Source organism: Anabrus simplex, chromosome 2 (genome assembly GCF_040414725.1).
Source record: "Anabrus simplex isolate iqAnaSimp1 chromosome 2, ASM4041472v1, whole genome shotgun sequence".
NCBI lineage: Eukaryota > Metazoa > Arthropoda > Insecta > Orthoptera > Tettigoniidae > Anabrus > Anabrus simplex.
In genome coordinates, this window is record NC_090266.1 from 963,771,314 (window position 1) to 963,795,566 (window position 24,253).

The 24,253-nt window shown below is 37.6% G+C and overlaps 1 protein-coding gene across 1 annotated transcript in view; it reads right to left on the minus strand.

Moving 5' to 3' along the window:
* The window catches only part of LOC136863223 (transcription factor Sp9), a 162,613-nt gene extending 140,758 nt beyond the window's left edge, over nt 1–21,855 (minus strand). Inside the window, exon 1 of the mRNA XM_067139592.2 lies at nt 21,686–21,855. Coding sequence (XP_066995693.1) covers nt 21,686–21,745 — 60 coding nt within the window. The 5' untranslated portion in view covers nt 21,746–21,855. The remainder of the gene's footprint in view (nt 1–21,685) is intronic.
* Between the last annotated feature and the right edge of the window lie 2,398 nt (nt 21,856–24,253).

Consider the following 24,253-nt stretch of genomic DNA (forward strand, 5'->3'; position numbering starts at 1 on the left):
GTTCCTTCAAGAGTTATGAATATAGCCAAAAATGCTCTAAAAATATGCACTCTACAAACGTGAGATAACACTGTAAATGAAAGTGCAAGTGGTAATTATAAGAGTAATGTCGAAATGTATTTTGTAGAGAGTTTACACGTACTGAAGCAAAAGTATGTTTTTGAGATTAAAGTTGCTCACCTGTTCGGTGAATGATACAATTTTCGGAAGTTATAGAGAGAAAATATTTTGATGTGAAGTCCACTCAGGAGGCGACAATAATAAAGACTTCTTTAATTCAACCCAATAGGATCAACCGAGTTTCCAGTACTCTACTCGGTGGATTGTTCTGAAATAGTTCATTTGTCATAGTTTGAGACGGGACTGTCTCCCTGTGAGAAGCGTACCACTTAAATAACATTGACGACCGAAGTAAAGGTTTACTAGCACGCCATGGTCCACATCAGTGTGATTTTACAAACAATCCATCGCACAGAGCGTTGGCCATTCCGGGCTGTGATCTCTTTAGACATGCTCCAAGGTTTACGCCTTTTAATAATACAGAATTGACTCTCGTTTGACGTTCAGCTGTTTAATAAAGATAATAAACATAATGTTTATTTCATACTATCTGTATGGACTTCATTCCACGTTTATGGCTGGGTATGGGATGTGCATGTATTTTAACCATCGTATTCATATCGTCATATATATCAAACGTTGTTGATGAAATGGTGCTGAAAATTTTAAACCTTCTCTCAAAGTCTATGAGCAATTAAATAGATATGTTTCCTCTTTAAATAGACAGTATATATTGCTCGTTTTGATATTGTTACATGTCCTACTCGTTTGAATTCCACCACTCGTGCTCATATCCATGAACTGCTGTTGGCACTATCCCCGGCTTACTCGACCGTCATTATTGTAATTTATCCTTATGGTCAGTTCCTGATTCCTGATTTGCCATGGCTAGAAGGTTCCTCACAAATCCTTGTAAATCCAAGAAGCTTTTCTTTAATGTAACACATTGGTACACATGACAAGGATTATACTGGCTGCCCAATTGAATACTAGAACTCCTAATGTAAAGTCGACCATTTCTTTCAGTAAGCTGACGTAGAAGGAAAAACAGTACTACTTACCCCTGTTTATTTCCCTTCAGTTTCAAATGAGCAATTTTACAAACATTTCCATAATTCAAGTCTTGGCATTCCGAAGTGAGTCCCGTGGTTTGGGTGATTAGGCTTCATTGCTGTGACTCGAATTCAAATCACGGTCAGTTTACGCGAAAAGGCCTACGCACGGGGTGAAGAGTAGTAGGGAGTGATTTTCTGCGAGATCTCCAGATTCCAGGGGCATTTTATTTGTGCAGTGTGACAGGTCTCACCGTGTTGTCTTTATCCTGATGACAGGCTGGAAAGAGGTTAAGTAGATTATTATCCCTTGGTGCATTCGATAAATGTTCCTCAATATTGTAAAAGTATGAAATATAAATGGTAAGTGGAATGAATAGATAAATGAGTAGATGAATACTGTATTGATAAATGATGAGAACTAAATATGATCATACAGTATATTAATTGGGCCTGCGTTTCCCATTAGGAACTTAACGGTTAATACATTGCGAGTTTTGTGAGACAAAATAAAGAATACCGGCAAGTCTTGCCGTGTTCAACCATATCCTTGGAGCTTCTCAATTAAGATGAAGAGTCGAGCACACATAAAAAACAATGTTCTGAATATAAAACAAGTCGTTCTGTATTTAAAATATAACAACGTTGCACTACAAGCCGACTACATAGCTTAAGTCAACTGTGTCGTGGATGAGAAATGAAAAAAATCATATTCTAATCGGGATATTGCAAATGTACCACGGGTTCTTAACTTGCGAAATTTCAATAATTTTAGTAAATGAGATATTTTTGTTTGTTATTATTGTACATTCTTCAGCAATTTGATTTGTCTGATAAACTAGAGAAAAGTTGTGTAATGTGTAATGCATTTTTGTAAGCCAATAAAATTCTATTACAACTTAAATATCTTAATTAATTTCTTGCAAAAATGTTTAAATAAGCACCAGTCTGAACAAGCTAAAATGTGGTGATGCTGATGAAGATGACTTTTTAAAAGGGCCTAACATCTAGGTCATAGGCCCGAGTTAAAACGTTTTTATTGCAGAAAGAACTCAGATTTAATTAATACTTCAAAAGTATGGCCAACAAAGTAGGTGAAATACACATTATCGTTCAAGAAACTATATAAAATTGAACAACACCCATAGAGTCTCGCTAGACAGTGCGTTTACTTATCGTATTAATATTAGCAACATCTCACTGTTACCACTTTCTTACCATATGGAAAACGTTGGACTGAGTGCAGCTCAGGCAGGCCATGTTCCAAATACTCTCCAATTAGGCCAGTGCATTCGTTGTTCTACCCTCTTATTTGTTTATCCTAATAAATTAATTTCAAATCACACTCTTCTCCACATAGAGAATAAATATGTTCCCCTACCGAATTTACAACAGTAGAACCAAAAGCAGTGTGAATCGATCCCCGGTCATGGCAGCGTATAGTGTCCATCATGAGTGTACTATACCACTCAGATTTTTCACCGGGCGAGTTGGCCGTGCGGTTAGGGGCGCGCAGCTGTGAGCTTGCATCTGCGAGATGGTGGGTGCGAACCTCACTGTCGGCAGCCCTGAAGATGGTTTTCCTTGGTTTCCCATTTTCACACCAGGCAAATGCTTGGGCTGTACATTAATTAAGGCCACGTCCGCTTCCTTCCCACTTCTAGGCCTTTCCTATCCCATCGTCGCGCGCGATGTAAAGCAAATTCTAAAAAAAAAAAAAAAAATTCACAATTACTGTTCTGAAATATTGGAATTTTTACTTGTGTGTAAAGCTGGAGAAACTTCTTTAACCCACGTCACCGAGAGAGTTGGCCGTGCGGTTAGGGACGCGTTGCTGTGAGCTTGCATTCGAGAAATGGCGGGTTCGAATCTCACCGTCGGCAGCCCTGAAGATAGTTTTCTAGGATGCCTTCCCATTTTCACACCAGTCAAATGCTGGAGTTGTACCTTATTAAGGCCATGGCCGCTACCTTCCCAAACCTAGTCCTTTCCCATCCTTGCGTGGACGAGTTAGTGCAACATTAAACCAGTGACAAAAAAATCACCTCATTCTAGAAGACCGCTGTTCGTGCTTATATCTTCATTATTCTTCCAACGCAATTGTCCGTACCCTTGACTGAAATGTCAGCGTAGTGGCCTACGTTTTAGAGGGGCTGCGCGTTCGATTCGCGGCTAGGCCGGGGATGTTAACTATTTTGGTTATTTTTTCTAGCCTAGGGACTGCGTGTTTGTGCTCGTCTTAATACAACATACAGCACATCACACTACCGATCATCACAGATACACGCGAGAGTGAATAAATCCCTCCGCATGGGATTGACGTGAGGAAAGCCATCCGGTCATTAAAGTGAGCTTAATCCACGTTAGTGCTAACACCAGACAACTGGGAAACGTTTAGGAGGAGAATAATAATAATAAGAAGAAAAATAAGAATAAATCTGAGAAATAGTTACTTGTCATGGAAATTTCAAAACTAAAACGTCAAATATTCCATCTGGTGGAATATTAATCCGCGTGACCGCCTCCGTAACGTAATGGTCAGTGCTATACGATGACGTCCTCGAAGGTCCGAATTCGATTCCCAGTACAGCCAAAGATTTAATAATGGCAGGAATGCTGGAAAGTGGTTAAAATGGACATGTAGCTACCTTCATTGGGGGTGTGATTGAAAAGGTCTGTGCCATCTCGGGTTGAGGACACGAATTTATATGTTTAGACTATTTACCCGCATGAATATTTCTTCATGAACATTATTAACGGGAGGGAAGACTATGTGCTTAATCAAACAGTCTTAGTCACTGTTCTTATAGATGCCGAGCTCGATAGCTGCAGTCGCTTCAGTGCGGCCAGTATCCAGTATTCGGGAGATAGTGGGTTGGAACCCAACTGTCGGCAACCCTGAAAATGGTTTTTCGTGGTTTCCCATTTTTACACCAGACAAATCCTAGGGCTGTACCTTAATTAGGGCCACGGCCACATCCTTCCCACTCCTAGCCGTTTCCTGTCCCATCGTCGCTGTAAGACCTATCTGTGTCGGTGCGACGTAAAACAACTTGTAAAAAAGTGTACTCATAGATCAAGAATAACCAAAAGAAGAATGAACTGTATCACCAAGGATTTTCAGAGAACTTCCCACTTAGTTACAATGGTATGCTCGGTCACAGCTCTCATAGGACTGAATTAATGTAGGAAGTAATTCAAACTTGTCTAAAATCAGAAAATCGTTGGAAACGACTTGGTTGATATTGTGAGTCATCCCGTAGAATTAAATTGGACTATAAATTTATCAGAACCTGTTCTGAGCATGCTTTTATACACCGGGTGAAGAGCAATTAACAACTTCTAACAACGGAAGCATATGGTACTCCTTGGAGAATTCTTATAGAGGAATTTAGGGGTATATATTTTTTTAAATATAAATACGAATCGGTGTATTAATCCTCTAGGAAATTATAAGATCCTAGAATGGCGAAGATCGTGTTCAATGTACATCACAGTCTGAAGCAAATGGGTGTCGTCAAAGAACACTTAAATGAGCGAGATTAAATATCAGGGATGAATTTCGTGTATATCAACAAATGGTAGCATTCGCAATTTTCTGTCGTTCTTGGCTGGAAAACAAAACACTGAGGATAATAGCTTTTCCTTGGGGAGCCTCGCGCAACCGAAGAGAGTTTCCTCCAGGCACGGCTTGATATGCTTATGAAATAACTGGTTCAAGAATGCGGGCTCCTTTTTTTGTAGGGTATGGAAAGCAAGGGGTCTTTTAATAAGGAAACAGGACACCGTGAAGCCGCATCACACAGGCTCAAGACATGGGACGAACAAGCATCAATGCAACAAAGTAAGGAAGGAAGGAAGGAAGGAAGGAAGGAAGGAAGGAAGGAAGGAAGGAAGGAAGGAAGGAAGGAAGGACCAAACAGTTCAATATAATTTTTCGTTATTTAATCATTCGTAAGAATTTATTCTCTCCATACCTATACGCTGCAAGATCATTAGCAACCAGATATATTGTAGTCTAATATAGGCCTATAAGACAGCTTACATATACAGTAGCCCTACAATTCAGAAACCTATGAACCATACAGTACATATCAGTCAAGTGCAGTGCCAGAGCAATTAAAGCTGTATTGTCCAAAAAAAGCTGCTACTAAAATCCAGTACAGACATAGATTATATTATATGAATTGTGCGACCAAAAGGAAAGTTGTTCGCATATTATCCTACTTTAATGCCATTTTATGTCATCTAAAGACGAATCGAATGAAGGAAATACCGCAATCAATTGGTGACGAAAAACGAAACAAAATACTACTGTACAGACCATATAAAATAACTTACTGGCCTAGATCTAGGTACGAACTCTCCAATGTGTAAATCCAATTGCAGCACTTTGCAACATCGGCATCCTTCTATTCTATAGAGCCGTGTACGAGATGTACTCGTATGTTAATGTTTACTGTTATCATTCATTTATTAAGTGATCCATCAGTCCTCAATATAGAAATATATAATGGGTGAGGATGGCGAGAGGGGGAAGGTTTTTCAAGGTAGTTGCAGGTAGCTAAAAACAGACTCGAGAACTATGTAATAATAATAATAATAATAATAATAATAATAATAATAATAATAATAATAATAATAATAATAATAATAATAATAATAATAATAATAATAATAATAATAAACAACTTGCATTCTGGAGATAGTGGGTTCAAACCCCACTGTCGGCAGCCCAGAAGATGGTTTTCTATTTTCACACCCGGCAAATGTCATCGTCGCCATAAAAACTATCTTTGTCGGTACAACGAAAAGCAAATAATAGAAAGAAAAGATAATAATAATAATAATAATAATAATAATAATAATAATAATAGCAATAATAATAATAATAATAATAATAACAGCAACAATAATGTGCTGTCTCACTTAGGTCCTAAGTCCTGCCCTGAGAGAAATGGGACCTAGGTCGGAAAGTCAATTGAATGATTTCTTAACATTGGTGCATCTTTGAAGAGGTGAAGCATTGCCAAGCGTTATTTTACAGTACATGAACTTAGGGACTTACAAGCGAGACATTTCTCATATTTGTGGACAGGTTTATGATAGTAGTTACAGTATGTCGGGAAAGTTTCACGGTGGTCAAGTGCAAATTTTGGAAATGCAACTTTTCACAATTTTATGCGCATTGTGTCCCAAATATATGATTTTTATATTAAAATCCACAGTAATGACTTTCACAGAATACTACTCCCTTATATGTTCATTTCCCACAGCATAAAACATGTGGAGTATCTAGCATAACATGACAGGTAACCGTATATATTACTGGCCAGATATTGGGAAAATCTGGTCTAATAAACGGAACAATCATTTGGTGACTTTTCGCTAAGGTAATTGTAGGCGTGCGAAGGGATTGGGAGAAGAGGAGTGTTATTGAATATTTGGACCCTCTTCTGTGTTTACGTCTGTGGTTCACTACCCAGACGATTAAGGTATAAGGATCTGAGGTGCAGGAATGTTGAGAAGCCGATTATATTAGAAAGGCCAGTTAATGTCAAATCTGACGATTTTATGTAAGATGGTACTAACCAACTAACAAGAAGTGTATTATTTGACCTCTCAAAAGGAAGCACGTAAATATAACAGTTGATTTGAGTACGGAGAAAAATTCAAGATACCTCTTAAAATCTCCTTCATTCACAGACTGTGGTAAGAATCTACATGTGAGCGAATAACCTTTAGTCCTAGTAATGTTACTGGGCTTACGTCACAGTAACATTTTTTCAGGTTTCGGGGATGAAAATGAGTAGGAATTTTGTCCCGCATGAGTTCTTTAGTGTGCTATTAAATCTACCAACGTGAGGCTGAAGTGCTTGAGTACCTTCAAATAGCACTGGACTGAGACAGGATCGAACTTGCCAACTTGAGCTCAGGAGGCCAGCACTCTACCATTTGAGCTACCCATCCCGGCACTTCAGTCTTCTTTTTTTTTTTTGCAAGTTGCTTTACGTCGCACCGACACAGATAGGTCTTATGGCGACGATGGGACAGGAAAGGGCTAGGAGTTGGAAGGAAGCGTCCGTGGCCTTAATTAAGGTACATCCGCAGCATTTGCCTGGTGTGATATTGGGAAACCAGGGAAAACCATCTTCAGGGCTGCCGACAGTGGGGTTTGAACCCTCTATCTCCTGAATACTGGCCGCACTTAAGCAACTGCAGCTATCGAGCTCGGTCTTCAGTCTTATGTACTGTGATATAAAATAATTCAGATATTCTACAGGTAATCGATACGATAAAAAGGAAGGAGATTAGATAAAGTTATTTTAGGTTGTGGGATAGCAGAATTCGTTGCAAGAATTCAGCAGCTAAACAGTCATAATACATATTCAATACCTAGTAGCATGTATAACCAATTGACAACTAAGCCACATTTAATAAGGGTACAGTACATTTTTGTTAAATGTGGCTCACAAGGCAACCGATGTAAATGGAGCGGTAAGTTTTAACCGATGGCACGTTCTTTAGCCGGGATAGTAGCTTAGTGGCAGTGTGTATGTATGAGTTACCATCATAGCGCGAGGGATTATTTCCCTAATTATGGTCATCTTTTCCGGACGTTTTTCTCAGTCTTTTCCAGGTTTCGAGGCTTTCGCAGTCTATTCAAACACTAACCAATTTGCTTAAGAATTATGTTTCGTATCTCATAAGTCACACTGACCACTAACGTACGGCTCGTTCATTCCTCATCTACATTTCGAATAACGTAATAATGATGTGTGTTTAACGTACCTTCATCTACAGTACCATTGTTCTTAAAAGTAGCCAGGAATGTTAATGTTCTTACGGCCCTTAACTACCTTTATGGTTTTCGGAGACGTCAAGAAGCTGGAACTTTTGTTCACGACATATTTTACGTGCTGTTAAATCTACCGACACGAGGCTGGCATATTTGGGCTAATTTAAATATCACCAGACTGTGCGGGAATTGAACCCGCCAACTTGAACTCAGAAAACCAGTGCTCTACCAGTCTGAGGTGACAGCCTAGCTGCCGGACTTTAGCTCTCAAAATGAGTTCCTTAAAACATCAGTGCATCTACTGGTAAGAGGCTCACCGAGCAAGTGGCCGCGCGGTTTGAGTAACGTAGCCATCAGTTTGCATTCAGGAGGTAGGGGGTTCGAACCCGAACGTCGGTAATTCTTAAGATGATTTTCCGTGGTTCCCCATTTTTACATCATGAAAATTTATAAGGCTGTACCTTAATTAAGACCACGGTCGCTTCCTTTCCACTCCTTGCAGTTTCCTATCCCATCGTCGCCATAAGATCCATTCGTGTCTGTACGACACAAAGCAAACTTTTAGGGGGGGAGGGGGAATACGAGGCTCTCCTATTTAAGTACTCTAACCGACTGTGTGTTTGTACGTAATTCTGAGTTTTCCAGTTGATATCTGTAAAGCAGAAAAGGATTAAGAAGGAACAGCTAGATTTCCAGGTTGGACACAGGACGCTTTGAAATTTTGCTCCTATATTCAACACATTAGTAAATATACGCATCTAAATTTACGCGCACAGAAAGCAATTCATTACAGCAGATAAAGTTTATTCGCTGAAAGCTGCGCATGAGAAATACGCTCTTCCCATTCATTACTCCCCCACTCCAGAGTGAATACCAGTCATCGCCCCGCGCAGTGCGTCAACTGCCATGTTTTTGAGTTCCCTTCATTAGTTCGTGTCGTTAAATGAGCGAAGGAATGTGAGCAATGGTTCTGCTCTCCACTAGTGAAGTTGTGTTCAGCAATTCGCAAAACTGTGTAGGTACAGCAAAATAAGCATAAATTAAACCGCTGGGCATTTTCAAAACGGAAATGGATTCCGAACACTTTACCGACCTCAAAATTACGATACTTTACGAAATTATAAAGTAAATGCTATCTACAAACCAAGTTCCTTGTATTAGGTCGCGTATTTAGAATATAAGCGTGCAGTTTTGCAATGTCACAATAGGAAATGATCCTCATGAATCCGCAATGATTAGGCTGTATTCCAAGCCAATGGTCATATGCTACAAAGCGATCATATTTACATAATATGTCTATTTATTTACATGAGATTACGTAAAAATGCTAAAATATAAATTAACATCTAGAGCTATTACGCCATGGAGATCGATATACTTAACATGCCAGCCATGACACAATGGCGAAAGGGCTGTCTGTTTTAAAAGAACGTCACACATATATTCTTTGTCGCGTAGAATTCATCGTCATTTTTTTTTTGCTAGCCATAATATTTTGAAAGTAAACATTAAAAAAAAAAATGAAGCAGTATGTTTGATGTTCAATGAGTGTTATCCGATAAAGATAGCAATTCTCGTTCTAGATCGTTAAATCTGTAGTCTCAGTAGTTTTCGTCATATTATAAGGTGTGTTTTATATCGTCAACTTTATGTTGATGATAACTCATGTAAGGGAGTAGGGACTACTCCAGTGTTCGTAACAATTCTGAAAAACCTGTGTCTAAAACAGTATCTGTGTCTGTAATTCTGTGAACGTAGGGCAAAAATGCATGACTTTTCAGGAGAAAGCGTTAAACATTCAAATACTTCCAATAAATCAAAAATTCCCAATGTGAAGATGTGCCATTTTCACACCAGGCAACTGCTGGGGATTTATTTTAATATTAAGGCCACGGCCGCTATCTTCCCTCCTATCCCTTTCCCATTCCTCCATCGCCGAAAACCTTCGATGTGTTAGTGTGACGTTAAACCACTTGAAATAAATGTAATAAATACAAATACACTATGTGAATATAAATGGATAAATAACAGTGACATTTGACGAAACATAACATCGTATTACCTGCGAGATACATCATTTGCGTATTTTTATTTAAGAATTAGAAGAGATGATCATAATTACGTGCACATAAATAGTTTTATTTACTTCATTACTGATGTTAAAACATGAAAAACAGCATGATAGCCTAATATTTGCTCAATGCAAAATCTTTTAAATATTGTATAACGTTCTTTGCACTGGGTAAAAATACATAGACCTAATTAAAGTTATTCATTCATACCAAACAAATGAATGTGAATGCTGCTAGTGCAGGTAACACAAATGGACATGTGTTCTTGAACTCAATCAATATGACGCATTTGTACCATATGAACACTTTTGACCTGGTGATACGTTTTAAATTAATTGTGGTAGGAGTTACAATGTTTTACTCAGTGCTGGAGCAAACGAAATGCTATTTTTGTCATATAACCTAATATAAAGTAAAACTGGACTTACGCGTTTTAACCCGAATACCAAAGAATTATTCGGACCTAGACTAAGAAAGCCTCGCAGGTATTTTGATAACTTTAAAAAAATACCTCCGACCACTGTTTCTGCGTAGGAATAAACAGCCAAAACTATACTCAGGATAGTTACTCTAGACCACAACGGAATTTTGCCTTAAACAATTTTTCTTTTAACGTATCAATAGATCTAATGATACGGAAGTTTCGCCCTGTCTTGAAAAATGACGTTAACATCCAAAACTTCTAACCTTTAGTATTATGGAATTTCCCTGTGTTCCAAGTTGATCGATTGAGTATGTACGATTTACTGACCTAAGTTCTTCAAAATCATTAACATTAATCATTCGTAAATGCCAACTGACTGTGCCGATATTCGATCTCGCAACCTTCAGCAGAGAAGGCGGAGCGGCTCAAAGAACTAAGCTAAAAAGCCGGTCTCAGTTAATAATAATGTAGAGCGAGTTGGCTACGCAGTTTGAGGAGGGCAGGTGGGTTCGAACCCCACTGTCGGTAACCATGAAGATGATTTTCCGTGGTTTTCCATTCCTACTCCATTTACTTCTCACCGACACAGACAGGTTTTAAAGTGACTATTGGATAGGTAGAGCTAAAATTGGGAAGAAAATGACCGTGGTCTTAATTAAGGTAAAGCCCCAGTATTTGCCAGGTGTGAAAATGGAAAAATAACAAACATGGAAAACGACCTTCTGGGCTAGTCGTTTACAGTCCTTATTTTAATATCCACTGCTCAGGGCCAAATAATATTATTACGAAATTACGAACAATAGTAATAATCTAATCCGCCTATAAGTTATGGATATAACAGCGCAATTCTCGAATTAATATGACTTCCTTGCAATCGGGACATATCAAAATAATTCTATATAAACTCTATCTATCCTATGTTACATTTTAAAAAGTCCGAGTGCTCCTAAACTGTCTTCGGATTATCTTGCCGTATAGGCTATATATAGCATATAAAAAGGAGGGGATATACGGTAATCCGTGTAGAATCCATTAATGAGTAGGCCTATCCTGTTTCACAGAAACGAATTATTACATCGTTTAAAATAAAAACAAATTTACTCAACTTAGCAGCAAATGTAGAGCGTACAATTAACAATTAACCAGTGTAAATTTTTTCTTGAAAATTCAGACGTATTTAACAAATGATTTTGTACAAGTATTGAGGAGGTCCATCATTCTGTGAACGAAATTCAGGGGGAAATTGTATTCGTTTTTATCCAATACTTTTCTACCACGTAGTCCCGTTTATTATGCGGGGTCGGAGATGAGGTGAAATTAAATTCATGGCATGCGTTTACAGCCCGATGTCCATCCTGAAAGCAATCTCACTTGAAGAGCTAATGAAGATGAAATGAATGAGGGTGAATGAAATTGGTAAGCTGGTCGAAGGAATCGGCTGTGGCCTATGAATATAAACTGTCCCGGCATTTGCCTGGAAGGGATACACAGAAAACCATTCCGGGGACAGCTGACAGTGGGCTTCGAACCCACTCGTCTCCCGGATGCAGAGCTCGGCTCCAAAGCCGTAGCGCGTAAACATGCGCGGCCACTCTGCTTGGTACTAAATGTTCGATAAAAAAAATCACTAAAACTTTTCATGTAGCACGCGAATTAGTAGCCTATATAGACAATAAATAATCAAACAAGTTTTTCCAATTCTTCAAGAATTGGTTCAGAGCCTAATGCAAAGTGTTTAACATACTTTCAACAACTTAGAATGTTATCATTAAAAGGAGTCTATAAACGTGTCGGTAAGTCACTGGCATTGAAGCACTCTTAAATGCTAGTCGAATGTATCGGGATTTGATCCTGCAATCACTAGACGAGAAAGCAAGCGCCGGCTAATTGTTTTGTTGATGTAAGATTCCTCTAAAAGTGAATGTCAATATAACAAGGAATGAGTGACGATAAAAATGTTACAAAGGTATGAAATTCACCCCCAGTAAGCATTTGTTCGTTTGCAGAACAAGAAAATGATGCTCGTTACTCTTTTAAAAAGTCTATTGTTACGTTTAGTATCAAATGATACTCATTGCGCTGACGTGCATTGATGACTGGTCGCAGAGAAAAGAAGCTCAATGGCATTTACTGTGTTATTTTGCCGCTGTTACTTTCTCGAACCAAAAATTATGCAGTATGAATGTCAGTAATCTGACAATCGATGTTATGGTGTCGTCTTCAAAATACTAAGTGATTATTACCTTTAGGTGTAGAACTACCATCCCAGCATTTCCCTTTAGTGAGTGTGAATACTTAAGGGGGAAAATCACGTTCTGTATTTTTGTCGTCAGAGTCAGTTATTTGAACCATGGACACTAATACCATAGCACCTCCAAAACACGTGGAGTATTTGAGTTACCAATGTGTGATACCTCACTGATAAAACGAGATCAGAGTCTGAGATCTTTAATTTTGGTTTAAATATCGTTTAAATGGCATAAATTAATAAAACGGCAGACAATGTATTATTTTATTGTTAAGTTCATTCCATCACATTTTTGTGCATACTTCATGGTTTAAATAGCACGAAAAGCGGTTTTAAGGAAATCATTAATCTTACATTAAATTTTGCTTTTATATGGAAAGTATATCAATGCATTTAGATCCTCGTTCAGCCTATTTAGTTCTACGAAGTGCCTCATTAGTCTAAAAAAAGGATATCTGCAAAATATCATAAATTTCCATTACCGTCGGTTTGGCGATGATTTAAAAGTGGTGCCTGGTATGAAAAGAAAACCAACAGTGCTGTTCCCTTTATCATGGGCAGAGGGACGATGGTGTTAATATTAACAACGTATTGGAACTCATTTTCAAAATTTCGTATCAATTCTATGAAGTATATTGATGATTTAAACCGAATGATTAGTAACACCTCTCACGCGCTTATTTATGGGAAGAAAGAGATAAGACAGAAAATGCATACAGGAACAGATTTGAAAAAAAAAAAAAAAATTCTCATCATGTTTGAACATCATGCCAGCCATATTAGACACGCTCGAGTCCTAAATGCCATCAATTCTAACTGTATCCAGTTTCACTAATTATAGAAGTTCGACTTATTATACGATATTTAAGAAGCAGTTCATACCCGTAATCCGTGTATTTTCTTAACGTTCTCGATGGAGGAACATGGATATTAAGATAGGAATATGTGACAGTATGATATCTCATGACTGTCTGAGTAGGCCCCTATAAAGTTTGGTCTAGATAACGATGATGTCTACATTAGGGGACACATCTAATAATACTGTTAGGGAGTGATATTTTTGAAGCAATAACAGAAATGTAATTTTGGGCCATAGCTAGGCTATAATTCCGAACATTCATTCATTTTCAGAAAACCACACGAATATTCAAGCATATTCCACTGCGAAAAACGTGAATATGTATTTCCAATGAACACAGAATAACACAGGATTATGTCCCTGCTCCAGCAGTCAAAAATACAGGATTGGATAATAACTGTAATCCGCAAGTTTATTATTGCCATTCCATTTTGTGTGTACTCTCCCTTTCTTCGTAACATTCATTTCCTCCTTCAGTTCTTCGTAACATTCGAATGGATATTTCTCGATGACCTTGGTTTACTTCAGCTTTATGACTCGTGCAATCTAAAATTAATTGAGAAGTTAATAGTAATTACAGAGTTCTTGGAATTTTTGGGCTAAGCACAATGAAAACTTATCTTGACTGAAAAACTCATGAATTTTCAAACTCCCGTGACAAAATATTAAATTAAAAAATTAAGTAATTTCCAAGAATTATGCATATTGAGGAAAAGAACGTCTTCTTGTACCCTGATTAGTAATATAAAAGTGCAAACTGTGGAAACGTATACGATCCACTTTACAGTATGTTGCATCACGCCAAACAAAAGGCTAGAAAAAAGAAACTCGGTAGGGAGTTTTTTAGTGAAAAAACATGAAATGTGACCTAAAGATGCACCAATAAGTAGGCCTAACTTAAGTACAGAATCTCACTGATTTATTACAGTAATACTTTTTGGAAAAAAATATAATGTCGTTTATTTGATAAAACCTCATTTCTGCGATAAAATTTTTTAAAAGCGCATTTTTAGAATGTCAATTTGAGAAATATTTTAATTTTGAAGATGTTAGCTGCAGGGATACTCGGACTAGTAGAAATAAATTTCTGGGGAAGACAGCTTGGAATTATATCGCTCTCTTTAATTAAAAATATTATTGATAAACTAGAAAGAATGTCCAGTGAAATACAAGAATTTATGAAACTTAGTCAATATAATTTGCTGTTAAGTTTCCTTCGCTTATGCAGTTTAGCTAGAAGAGCGATCAGTGATAATACAGTTATCGATGTAATAGACATTTTAGGGGCATGAAAGAAAAGGGCGATTTATTTAAATAATTGGTTGATTAATATGTAACGTCGTTGTGGCTACCAGTTTCAAAAGCGGATGGTGAAATTAAAAAAAAGCAGTCATGTACTGTGAGATATGAGAAGAAGCATGAAGAAATGAAATGTTTCATACTATATGCTAATGCTTGATGACTGAATATAAATCTGAGGTTGACTAAATATAAATCTGAGGTTGAGTGTCTTGTATATTGTTTTCTTTCTACATCCTGGTTTTCTATAAAACTGAACTTAGTAAACAATAGGGTAAAATTATTAACAACTTTATTTCACCATGAATGTGCATTAGATCTCTACTAAATGAACTTGCGAATGATGTTACCTAGTGATATGCTGTGGAAATAGAAGTCTGGAAATTACAACCACATTTTAACTATAAATGTGTATTTCCCCAATTTCTTTCACGAGGAATTAAGAAAAATCGCCAAAAATACCCCGACCCTGGATATTGTGAACTTTTAAATCCAAATAACTGAACTCATTATATAACTGACGTTCCACGCTTACCATTATGACAATAATAATAATAATAATAATAATAATAATAATAATAATAATAATAATAATCATAATAATAATAATAATAATAATAGTATGCATTGCATCCTTTAAATTACGGTACTGTGCGTTTTAAGAAATGCCTGCGTTTCGAAATTTCACCCTGAAAAGGCATTCTTTAACAGTTTTTAAAGTATTCGGGAAAAGTCATTATAGCCTAATATTCGTTGATGTACAGTACAGTAGAGTCCCATGTCATAAACAAATATTCTCGTTTGCAACCTATTTGTATTAGCTACCGGTAGTGTATGTATCTGTGAAGCTCTGCTGTCAGGAGCTTTTATTTCCTTCACTCTGGGTGACTGCTCTGGAGCTTAAAGTTCGCACCCCTGCGGTGAACGTCATCACTCATCTGTTTGTCTACGTCACGCTCACACTGGAATAAGATCTTACTTTCTTCTCCCAGAAAATATCTAGTATAGGCTACAGTTTCTGTGTTATTAGCCTTTACAGAAACTCGTGAATGAAAGCACCAGTTTCCAAAGTGGAGTAATTCGAATGTAGGCTACCGAAATATTCACGATATATTCTGAAGGTGGTTTTATTATTATACTAACTACAGAATATTCCAGGAATAACACGTGTACAGTAGCTTATTATCAAAGGTCCTGGAGCATTTTTACTCAGCCTAGCCGTGAATAACGATAGTTATGAGCTACACATTTGAATTGGTGCCGTTGTACATTACCGGTATCAAACAACATCGACACAAACTGAAAATGGATGCTGATGGTTAGAATGACTGTAGTTCGTAAAATATAGAACAATAAAAACAATAAAAACAGCACTATTAATGGAAGTACTCGTATTTCTTTTACTGGACATAGACCTATTTGTGTATCAAAGGATCTTTGTTATTAACTCGAAATTTGATCAATCTGCCTTATTTTCGCCTGGATTTATTTACGAAGTCATGTATTTGTATATTGAATAACGAGGATTAGGAAAAAGCCTTCTGTGCTGAAATCTGATCGGGGGTCTTTCCCGGGAGTAACAAAAGGGCCGATGAAAGCGAGCCACTTGTGTTCACTACTCCAGAAACACGTGTTGGGTGGGTATCAATGTAAACAAGGAGTAGGCCTAAACAGTGTGTGATCACTCGTGACAGGTTACAAGAAGACTTACTGCTAACAGTAGGGGAAGCACAATATTGCCCATTCGTAAACATAGTCCACCCGACAGCCCAACACACTTGTTCTCAAAGTTCCGTGGTTCACGACCAACAAGAGAAGGGTCACTCGTTCGTACTCTAGTTTCACGAGAACGAGGGTTTCATATGAAGAGTGGGAGATCTTTATCCTAGAGGGAATACAGTACACATGCACAAAGAGTTACGATATACGTGATTTTATTTTACTGATGTCTTGAATAAATTTGAGTTATGATGCTTAAAAAAGTGAATGATTTATACGATTTGAAGGGAAAATAGAACTCAATAATTAAAGTACTAAATTTGTGTAGGCTAATATTCGACAATGGCTCTGGTAAAAGTACTACATTTTCCTTCGCAAAAATCATTAGGCCTATCCATCAATTAAAATGAGCACTATGATAGCAGACCAAGTTTTAAATGCCCATCAACACAACCATAATGGTACCTTTTGGTAATGAATTCATAATGATAATCAACTTCATGATTAAAAACAGTTGTTTCATGTTACCGAGGTTTCTTAGGAAAGATGAGGGTAAAAATGTATGTTTCTTTATCAGCTCAGGAATACGCATCAGCAATTAACACCGAGCATACATATGGAAGATTTGAATTATCGCGTTTTCTGCGAGTAGGTAAGGGGTTGTTCTGCCCGAAGGCAGGTCCGAACCTCCGCAGAGGTATGAAGAGCTTTTATTCAAGTTTTGGTTAAACTTAACTACAGTTTTCGAAAGGAAATGAAATTAGGAGAAATAATAAGAAATAATTATTATAACCCAGTAATTCACATGAGATTTAAAATACTGTGTCAAAAACCATCTCAGTTTGCCCTGTCTTCTCATGATTAAGAATGTATTAACGTTTATCCCTATATATGATAGAATTACACAAATATTTAAACAATTACATTCTAATATTAATAAGTTTGTTTTCTATATTGTCCATGAAGGTGTCAATTAGTTAATCAAGCTGCTGCTTAACGGCATTTGTTTCAAAGTGACGAGTCATGGTGGAGTTAACACCTTAATTAAACGTGGGATCTCTGCATGACGGCTATTCAATAGCAGTTGAGGTATGTGTCACATTTAACTAAGATAATGTATCAAATTTACTACAGCCGAACTGCAAAGTAGATGGTTACAGATCAACACTGGAATGAAAATGACGAGGGAAATGACAAATTCCAGAGGAAGTCTATTCTGTTTTCCATTCGTTTGGTTCTAATTTCACATTAAATGGTTTATAGCGCATCTGAACCCGTCCTGTATTGGTGACTCGTCCAGGGGTATAAATGGACCTTAAGCTACGCTGCTTCACTACAGTAGTAGTAGTAGTAGCAATAGTAGTAGGGCCTAGTAGTAGCAATGATAATAAGAATATTCATTACAACCAAAGTATAGCAACAGCAATGGATTGTGAACAATGTCGTCTGAAATTAAAGCATGGCCCAAATCCATTTAGTGTCCCGGATCCTCGCAATAATGAGTTTAAGAAATGTTATCACTGCTAGATATTTGAAATCTGTACTAGCATGGATGACATGGATCTTCTTTTTACTTTTAATATCAACACTCTCTGAACGTATTAACAAATTCTACTTCACTTCCTTTTAATTTTATTTTCATTAGAGGACAGGAATACCCGATCATTAATAGCACTTAAACATCTGAGTGAAGATCACGCAATGAGACTCAATAGTAAAAAATCCTTAAACCAATAATTTCATCCTATCAACAAATATAACAGCAGTGATTCCTCACATAGCCGCAAACCAAATTCCGGTTACAACAGGAATTTTTGACAAAAGCAATATTTGAAGGCAGAGAAATTAATATATCCTCCTAAGAAATTCATTAGTAATATTGCATACATTAACATAGGGGAAGTATATCGTCACACCAGCATTCAATTATAAAATATGAAATATGTTCGGTACTTTCAGTGACTTCCAGTTTCATTATTATTATTATTATTATTATTATTATTATTATTATTATTATTATTATTATTATTATTATTTACTTTCTTGGACCGAATGAACCTGCAGCTTTCAACCGAAGTGTCGTAAACAAGTTCAGTCTTAGGCTTAGCGTTCATTCCCAAGACAGGATCACTTTAGCCTCTTGTTCCTCCTTTTCACGAGAACAAAGACTTACTTGAACGGTGTAATTCAGCGAAGAAAAGCGGGAAGTGACCTTTGTCAGAAAGTTGACGGGTCTGGAGGCGCAGTCTCTTCAGGGTGGAAGGTAGGCAGGCAAGCGAACTCTATCTTCTCGCATTATCGTTCTGAAGATGTACTGGTGAGGTCACAAACCGTAAAGAAGGGCTACTTTATTGAAGAAAGGTCACTTAACACCTAGATAGACTGTTTACACACAGCATTCAACGCCTGTAGTGCTCTACTTTATCCTGAAAAGCACCCCGTGGCGTAGGGAATGGGGCTCTGGGGTGAGATTAAAGACTTCCAACCAGGCTATCTGCGGTTATTAAAGAAGCTTACAATGTTACTTAGTTCTTTATGGACAACAGGGAAAATATAACTACTCAGCCTAGTTGAGAATAATCGCATATTTATCGACGGTGAATTTATTATAGAAACTTAATCCTAAAAATTTGAATCATAATTGGTTAATTTTAGCGACCAAACGTTCCGAGAAAAGAACGGCTCGTCAGTCAGTGAATTCATTAAAAATGAAAACTTGTTTATAGAAGTGAAAATATAGTGAGATTTGAAGACAATATTATTTCAATCACGATGTCTATAGGGCCCTTGAATATATCAAACTCACTGGCTGAAAGGTCGGGTTTTCTGCAAGAACGTCATCGCAGCACTTCGGCGATTTATTGAGCATTTTCACATCATTCGGAAAACACGAAATTGCGGATATAAAGAAAAACCTTTTCGTTTCTATATTTTCCTACATCAGATACTGGACCTATTTATGAAGTGGTTCTGCTTTTGAAGGTAAATTCGTACAGTTCTCCTTTAATTATCGAGCATGGTAATCCTAAGTATGGGGAACAACATGCTCCAGTATAATTTCAAGAATGAGTGTTACTAGTAAAATATCACTCTATGGACAATTAACTGGTTTGGTGGTTCGTTATCCATTATTAAATATTGTATTTTCATTCTATATGAATAACTGAAACTGTTACCGCTCATAAAGAGTTAATTCAGTTACGGAAGAGGCCTACAAAAACATGGTTATGGTTAAGATTGTATTTTCAGTTGAAAGAAATGCATTCTTAAATCTAACACTGAGCAGAACTGACGTCGACGGTGGAGAAACACCCCGAACTAAATGAAGTGTATGTCTCTGCAATATTTAGTTTCCGGTATCCTACCGAATACGAGTTTATTTATAGAAATATAAAAATCCATTGTACTAAGAAGAGTAAGTAAGATCAGAGATATTATGATTTACTAAAGAAATGCGGAGTGAGTTTTCTGGGAGTCAATCATATACACCAGGTTACCCTATTATCAAGTCTTATAGGCTAGAATTTTGGCATCAGCCTTTAATTGGCAGAAGGGCTGTGTTACGTGTGAGTGCGTGTGTGTGTGTGTGTGTGTGTGTGTCTGTGTGAGTGAGTGAGAGAGAGGGAGAGAGATAGAGGAGTGAGTGTGTGTGTTCTTCATAATTATAGTACCTTTATTTACGACAACAGCATTTATTTTACAACATTAGGTCCACGAGGAGAATTATGTAAATTCTGTAGGCTTCATTAGTAATGGTAGCGCCACTTGACATTCTGTCAGAAAATAAATTTCCTGTATGCAAATCTCCGCCTGAGGATATTATGTGATTCATGTCAACGAAACAGATCAATATGATTTATTTTATGATGCCAAAGAAAACCCAGGAAATAGTTCTTTAATAATGAATAAATTTGGTTCGCAAGTTGCTTCCTGCCGTTAACATGTGGGATTCCTGAGCACAACTGAAGCGGAGATGAAGGTACCGAGCTCACAAGCAAGGCCTCAGCTACTGTACATTGACTTTGACTCCACCTTATCTCCTCCAGAAGATTGTTCTGCTGCAGTTTCTTTGATTCTTTGTTTTGCTTCCTTCAGCTTCAAGTAGTTGTTTCGGACGAATAGCGAGGGTAATTTCTGACTCGTTTCCTTGAGTACCGAAGCACACATCTCGTGACTCACGTGTCCTTGTGTTATTCCGAGGAATGGAGTAGTTATAGCATATGTTCAAAACGTCATTATACCGAAACATCAAATTACACATTCTTCACAGTCACTTCCATAAGTTATGGCGACGCGCGGTATTTTCTTCTGTGCTTAAATAACAATTTTTGTAATTTATTCCGCCAGAAAGTGTTCTTTATCTATAAGAATTAACGACTCTTAGACTCAAATCAGTATTTACTCTTTGTAAATAGTGAAATAATTGATTAGAAAGTAAATTATATTTTTTTCTCAAAGCTGACCCAATACGTGTTGATCCAAATAATAAATTGAGACAACAACGGACTGAAATGACGAACAACTGGGTTTGTTGGACAGATATTACTTACAAGAAGGAGATATGAAAAACGTGTGCATGTAGTGTGTCACTTTGTCGTGTACTGTATCTTGTGTCCGATGAGCCACGGAAGGCCACAGCTTGCCGCAGCGCGGGCAGTGCGGGCTGCCTGGCCGTCTTCCGCCGCGAGCCTTTCCGGTCTAGACAAATGATGTGACAGAAGTTGTCTCAGATATATGTCAACTTTGTCAGTTTGAAATGAGAACATCATAAGGACACGGACCATTCATACAGTAGATCAGTCAGCTATTTGTCGCATGTAAACAATCTTTGTAAAAATGATAGATGAAACGAGTTATTATATACATATATATATACGCCTTTACGCTAGACCTCTGTAAAACAAGGAAGTTGGTCCTCGCCCATTAAATAGACATTTCGAGGCGTAGCTGAAAGGCGTTAAGTGGACTGTAAAGAAAATGTCACTCGGATGAAGAAGTTCTTGGCAAGTGAACAAGAGAAAGGAAGAGAAAAGAGACGGAGGCTACCGTACATTTTCAATAATTACGTAGCCAGTGAGTCAAACCCTTGAAGATGCCCTTGATGTGTCACACAGTGGCCCGAGCCACAAAAAGAGAAAGGTTGCAGTACTTACGGTCTGGCTAGCGTAGAGCTGACCCGCCGTCCGTCCTACGGGCGTAACGTCCGTCAACATTGCGTCGCCACGCTCAACCACTTGATCGCTGTCCACTGTTTTTCTTTACTTTAGACAAGAAGTTAAAAAATCAGTCACCTTGCACACGGCTTTGATTCATCACGCTGAGGCTCCCTAGCTGGCCTGCACAACACTGACTAACTAAACTACGGACCCTGTAATCGCCTCCCAAAGAGCCCACCCCTTTGTGCCTAAATCCCCACCCAAAGCCTTTGGGGAGAGGCGTGTCCGCATTACATCAGCCAATCGGGAGCACCCTACGTAATAATGGGGCTCCGCCTGTCCGCCTTCCTTGTTTTTTATTCTGCCTTGCATGCTTGCCTTTCCTGTTCGTGTCGCAGGGCATTCTGGGAGCGCTGCGAGTGCCATCAAGCGGCTTACTGGACAAGTTTTCGTCACAACAATAAGGGAGTAAAGATACCGTACACCTGGATTCAACGAGCATTGAGAAACCAGAATCTTTAATGCTTTCAGACATTTTACACATTATTATAACTGACTACATGATGAAACTAGTGAAGCAATACTTCCCGAAATAAAATTCAGCATTGATTTGACAAACTGAATACCAATGATGTCTGCAGAGCACATTAAATCTAATGTTAACCCTTGGCCTCCATTATACCATTATTAAGTACCTTGATTAATGGATCAGTTCTTTACTTTCAAGTCAATAAATCCTAACAGGGGAGGGTCAACATAATGCAGGTGGGAAGAGACATGCTAAATATTTTGGTAAAATTGAATCTTTGGGTTTGGTTCTGTCGTCATGTTACCTAATTTTGAATATCTCTTTCGAGCTTATGCCAGTATATCATGAAAGATAAAAGGGGATTGAAACCATTCTGAAAAAAACATTTGCGTGCACTTCCTTAGATTACGCAATCAGCATTACTTACCCGTTTAAATGTAGGCCTACACCTACAATCAGTTCATCGGTAATCGTGGCCACATATTTCATAATATTTTGGGTCCCAGATATAAGCTAACATTCTCATAAAACAATTTAACTTACACAAATTTCGGATAAGCCCAGGGAAATATGGACACATTTCATCGAGGTTACTTCAGATTATTGCGATATGTACAAGCTGGACCTCAGATTTACTATAACACTTTATAAAGAGTACATGACATACGTCCTAGTACATCTCAGCATATCACTACCAACCACTACACATGGGATTGGTGCCAGGATGGACACCCGGTTGTAAAACAGGGCCAAGTCCACATGTGTAACGCAGTTCGCACCCACAATCCCACCAGGGTGTGGAAAACGTGGAGGAAGAAGAAGAAGAAGAAGAAGTGGCTTAGCGTAACTACGATTATCTTAAATAATATTTTTCCCCATGAGTTGTAATGAATTTAAAGAGCACGCTTCATTATTTTCATAAATTTCCAGTTTGTTGAGTTTTTATTATAGAAAAGGTAATTGGTTCTGATTGTTTATTGACACTTCCTTAATTAGCATTTGCGTAAGTAGCACATTTATATTTTCATAGTAAAAGTGTAAATAAAGGTATTCTGTAAAATAAACTCATTAGGCCCTAACCATTAACAATAACTTTCGAAAAGTGCTCTAAATTGTGACTGCTCTGATCAGTAGGGGCTAAACACTAATTTCGAGGTTTAAAATGAAGATGATTTTATTCCATATGCTGCTGTCCGTGGTTCCACAAACTATAAAACAATAAATCTACAACACATAAGCCTTCAAGTCTAATGACCAAGGTTTTTAAAATCATCCGATAGGATTTAAAGAACTTAAAACACTGGAAATGTGAGAGTCGACTAGTCAACTAATAGATCTAAATCTCGTTAAAATTATTTTATATTTCTTACTAATCCACACATAGGGCCTACTTATTTTAAGGATACGTCAGTATAAGACTGCCGCGCTGAATAGTTCAGGCGGTAGAGCGCTGGCCTCCTGACTTCAAATTGCCAGGTTCGATTCCGGTTCAGTCCGGTGGTATTTGAAGGTGCTCAAATACTCCAGCCTCGTGTCGGTAAATTTACCGGCTTGTGAAATAAATCCTTAGGGAATAAATTCCGCCACCTCCGAAAATCGTAGAAGTAGTTAGTGGCACGTTAAACCAATAGCATTTTTATTAGTAGTCCCTATTATGTGACAAATGAAAGTGTTCAGGGTACTACAATAACTGACATGAAGTTTTAGGTACTGTACAGTGAATATCTGCTCTATGTGGGAAATAAATAAATAAATAAATAAATAAATAAATAAATAAATAAATAAATAAATAAATAAATAAACTCAATTTTATTAATAAATGCCAGTTCCAGCGTGGAATCTATCTCGTAGTGTAATGGTTGCCGCTACTGTACTTGACAATAAGAAAAACTGTTTTCTCAAATCATGATTGTTATGGTGATTTACTCCAAGGTATGTGGATTTCATTAGCCATTGGCAGTTAGTGGCTCTGACAGCGAATATTTCGTCCTCTGTTCTCAAGGTAGCAGGTTCGATACAGAGGTCGGCGGGATTTG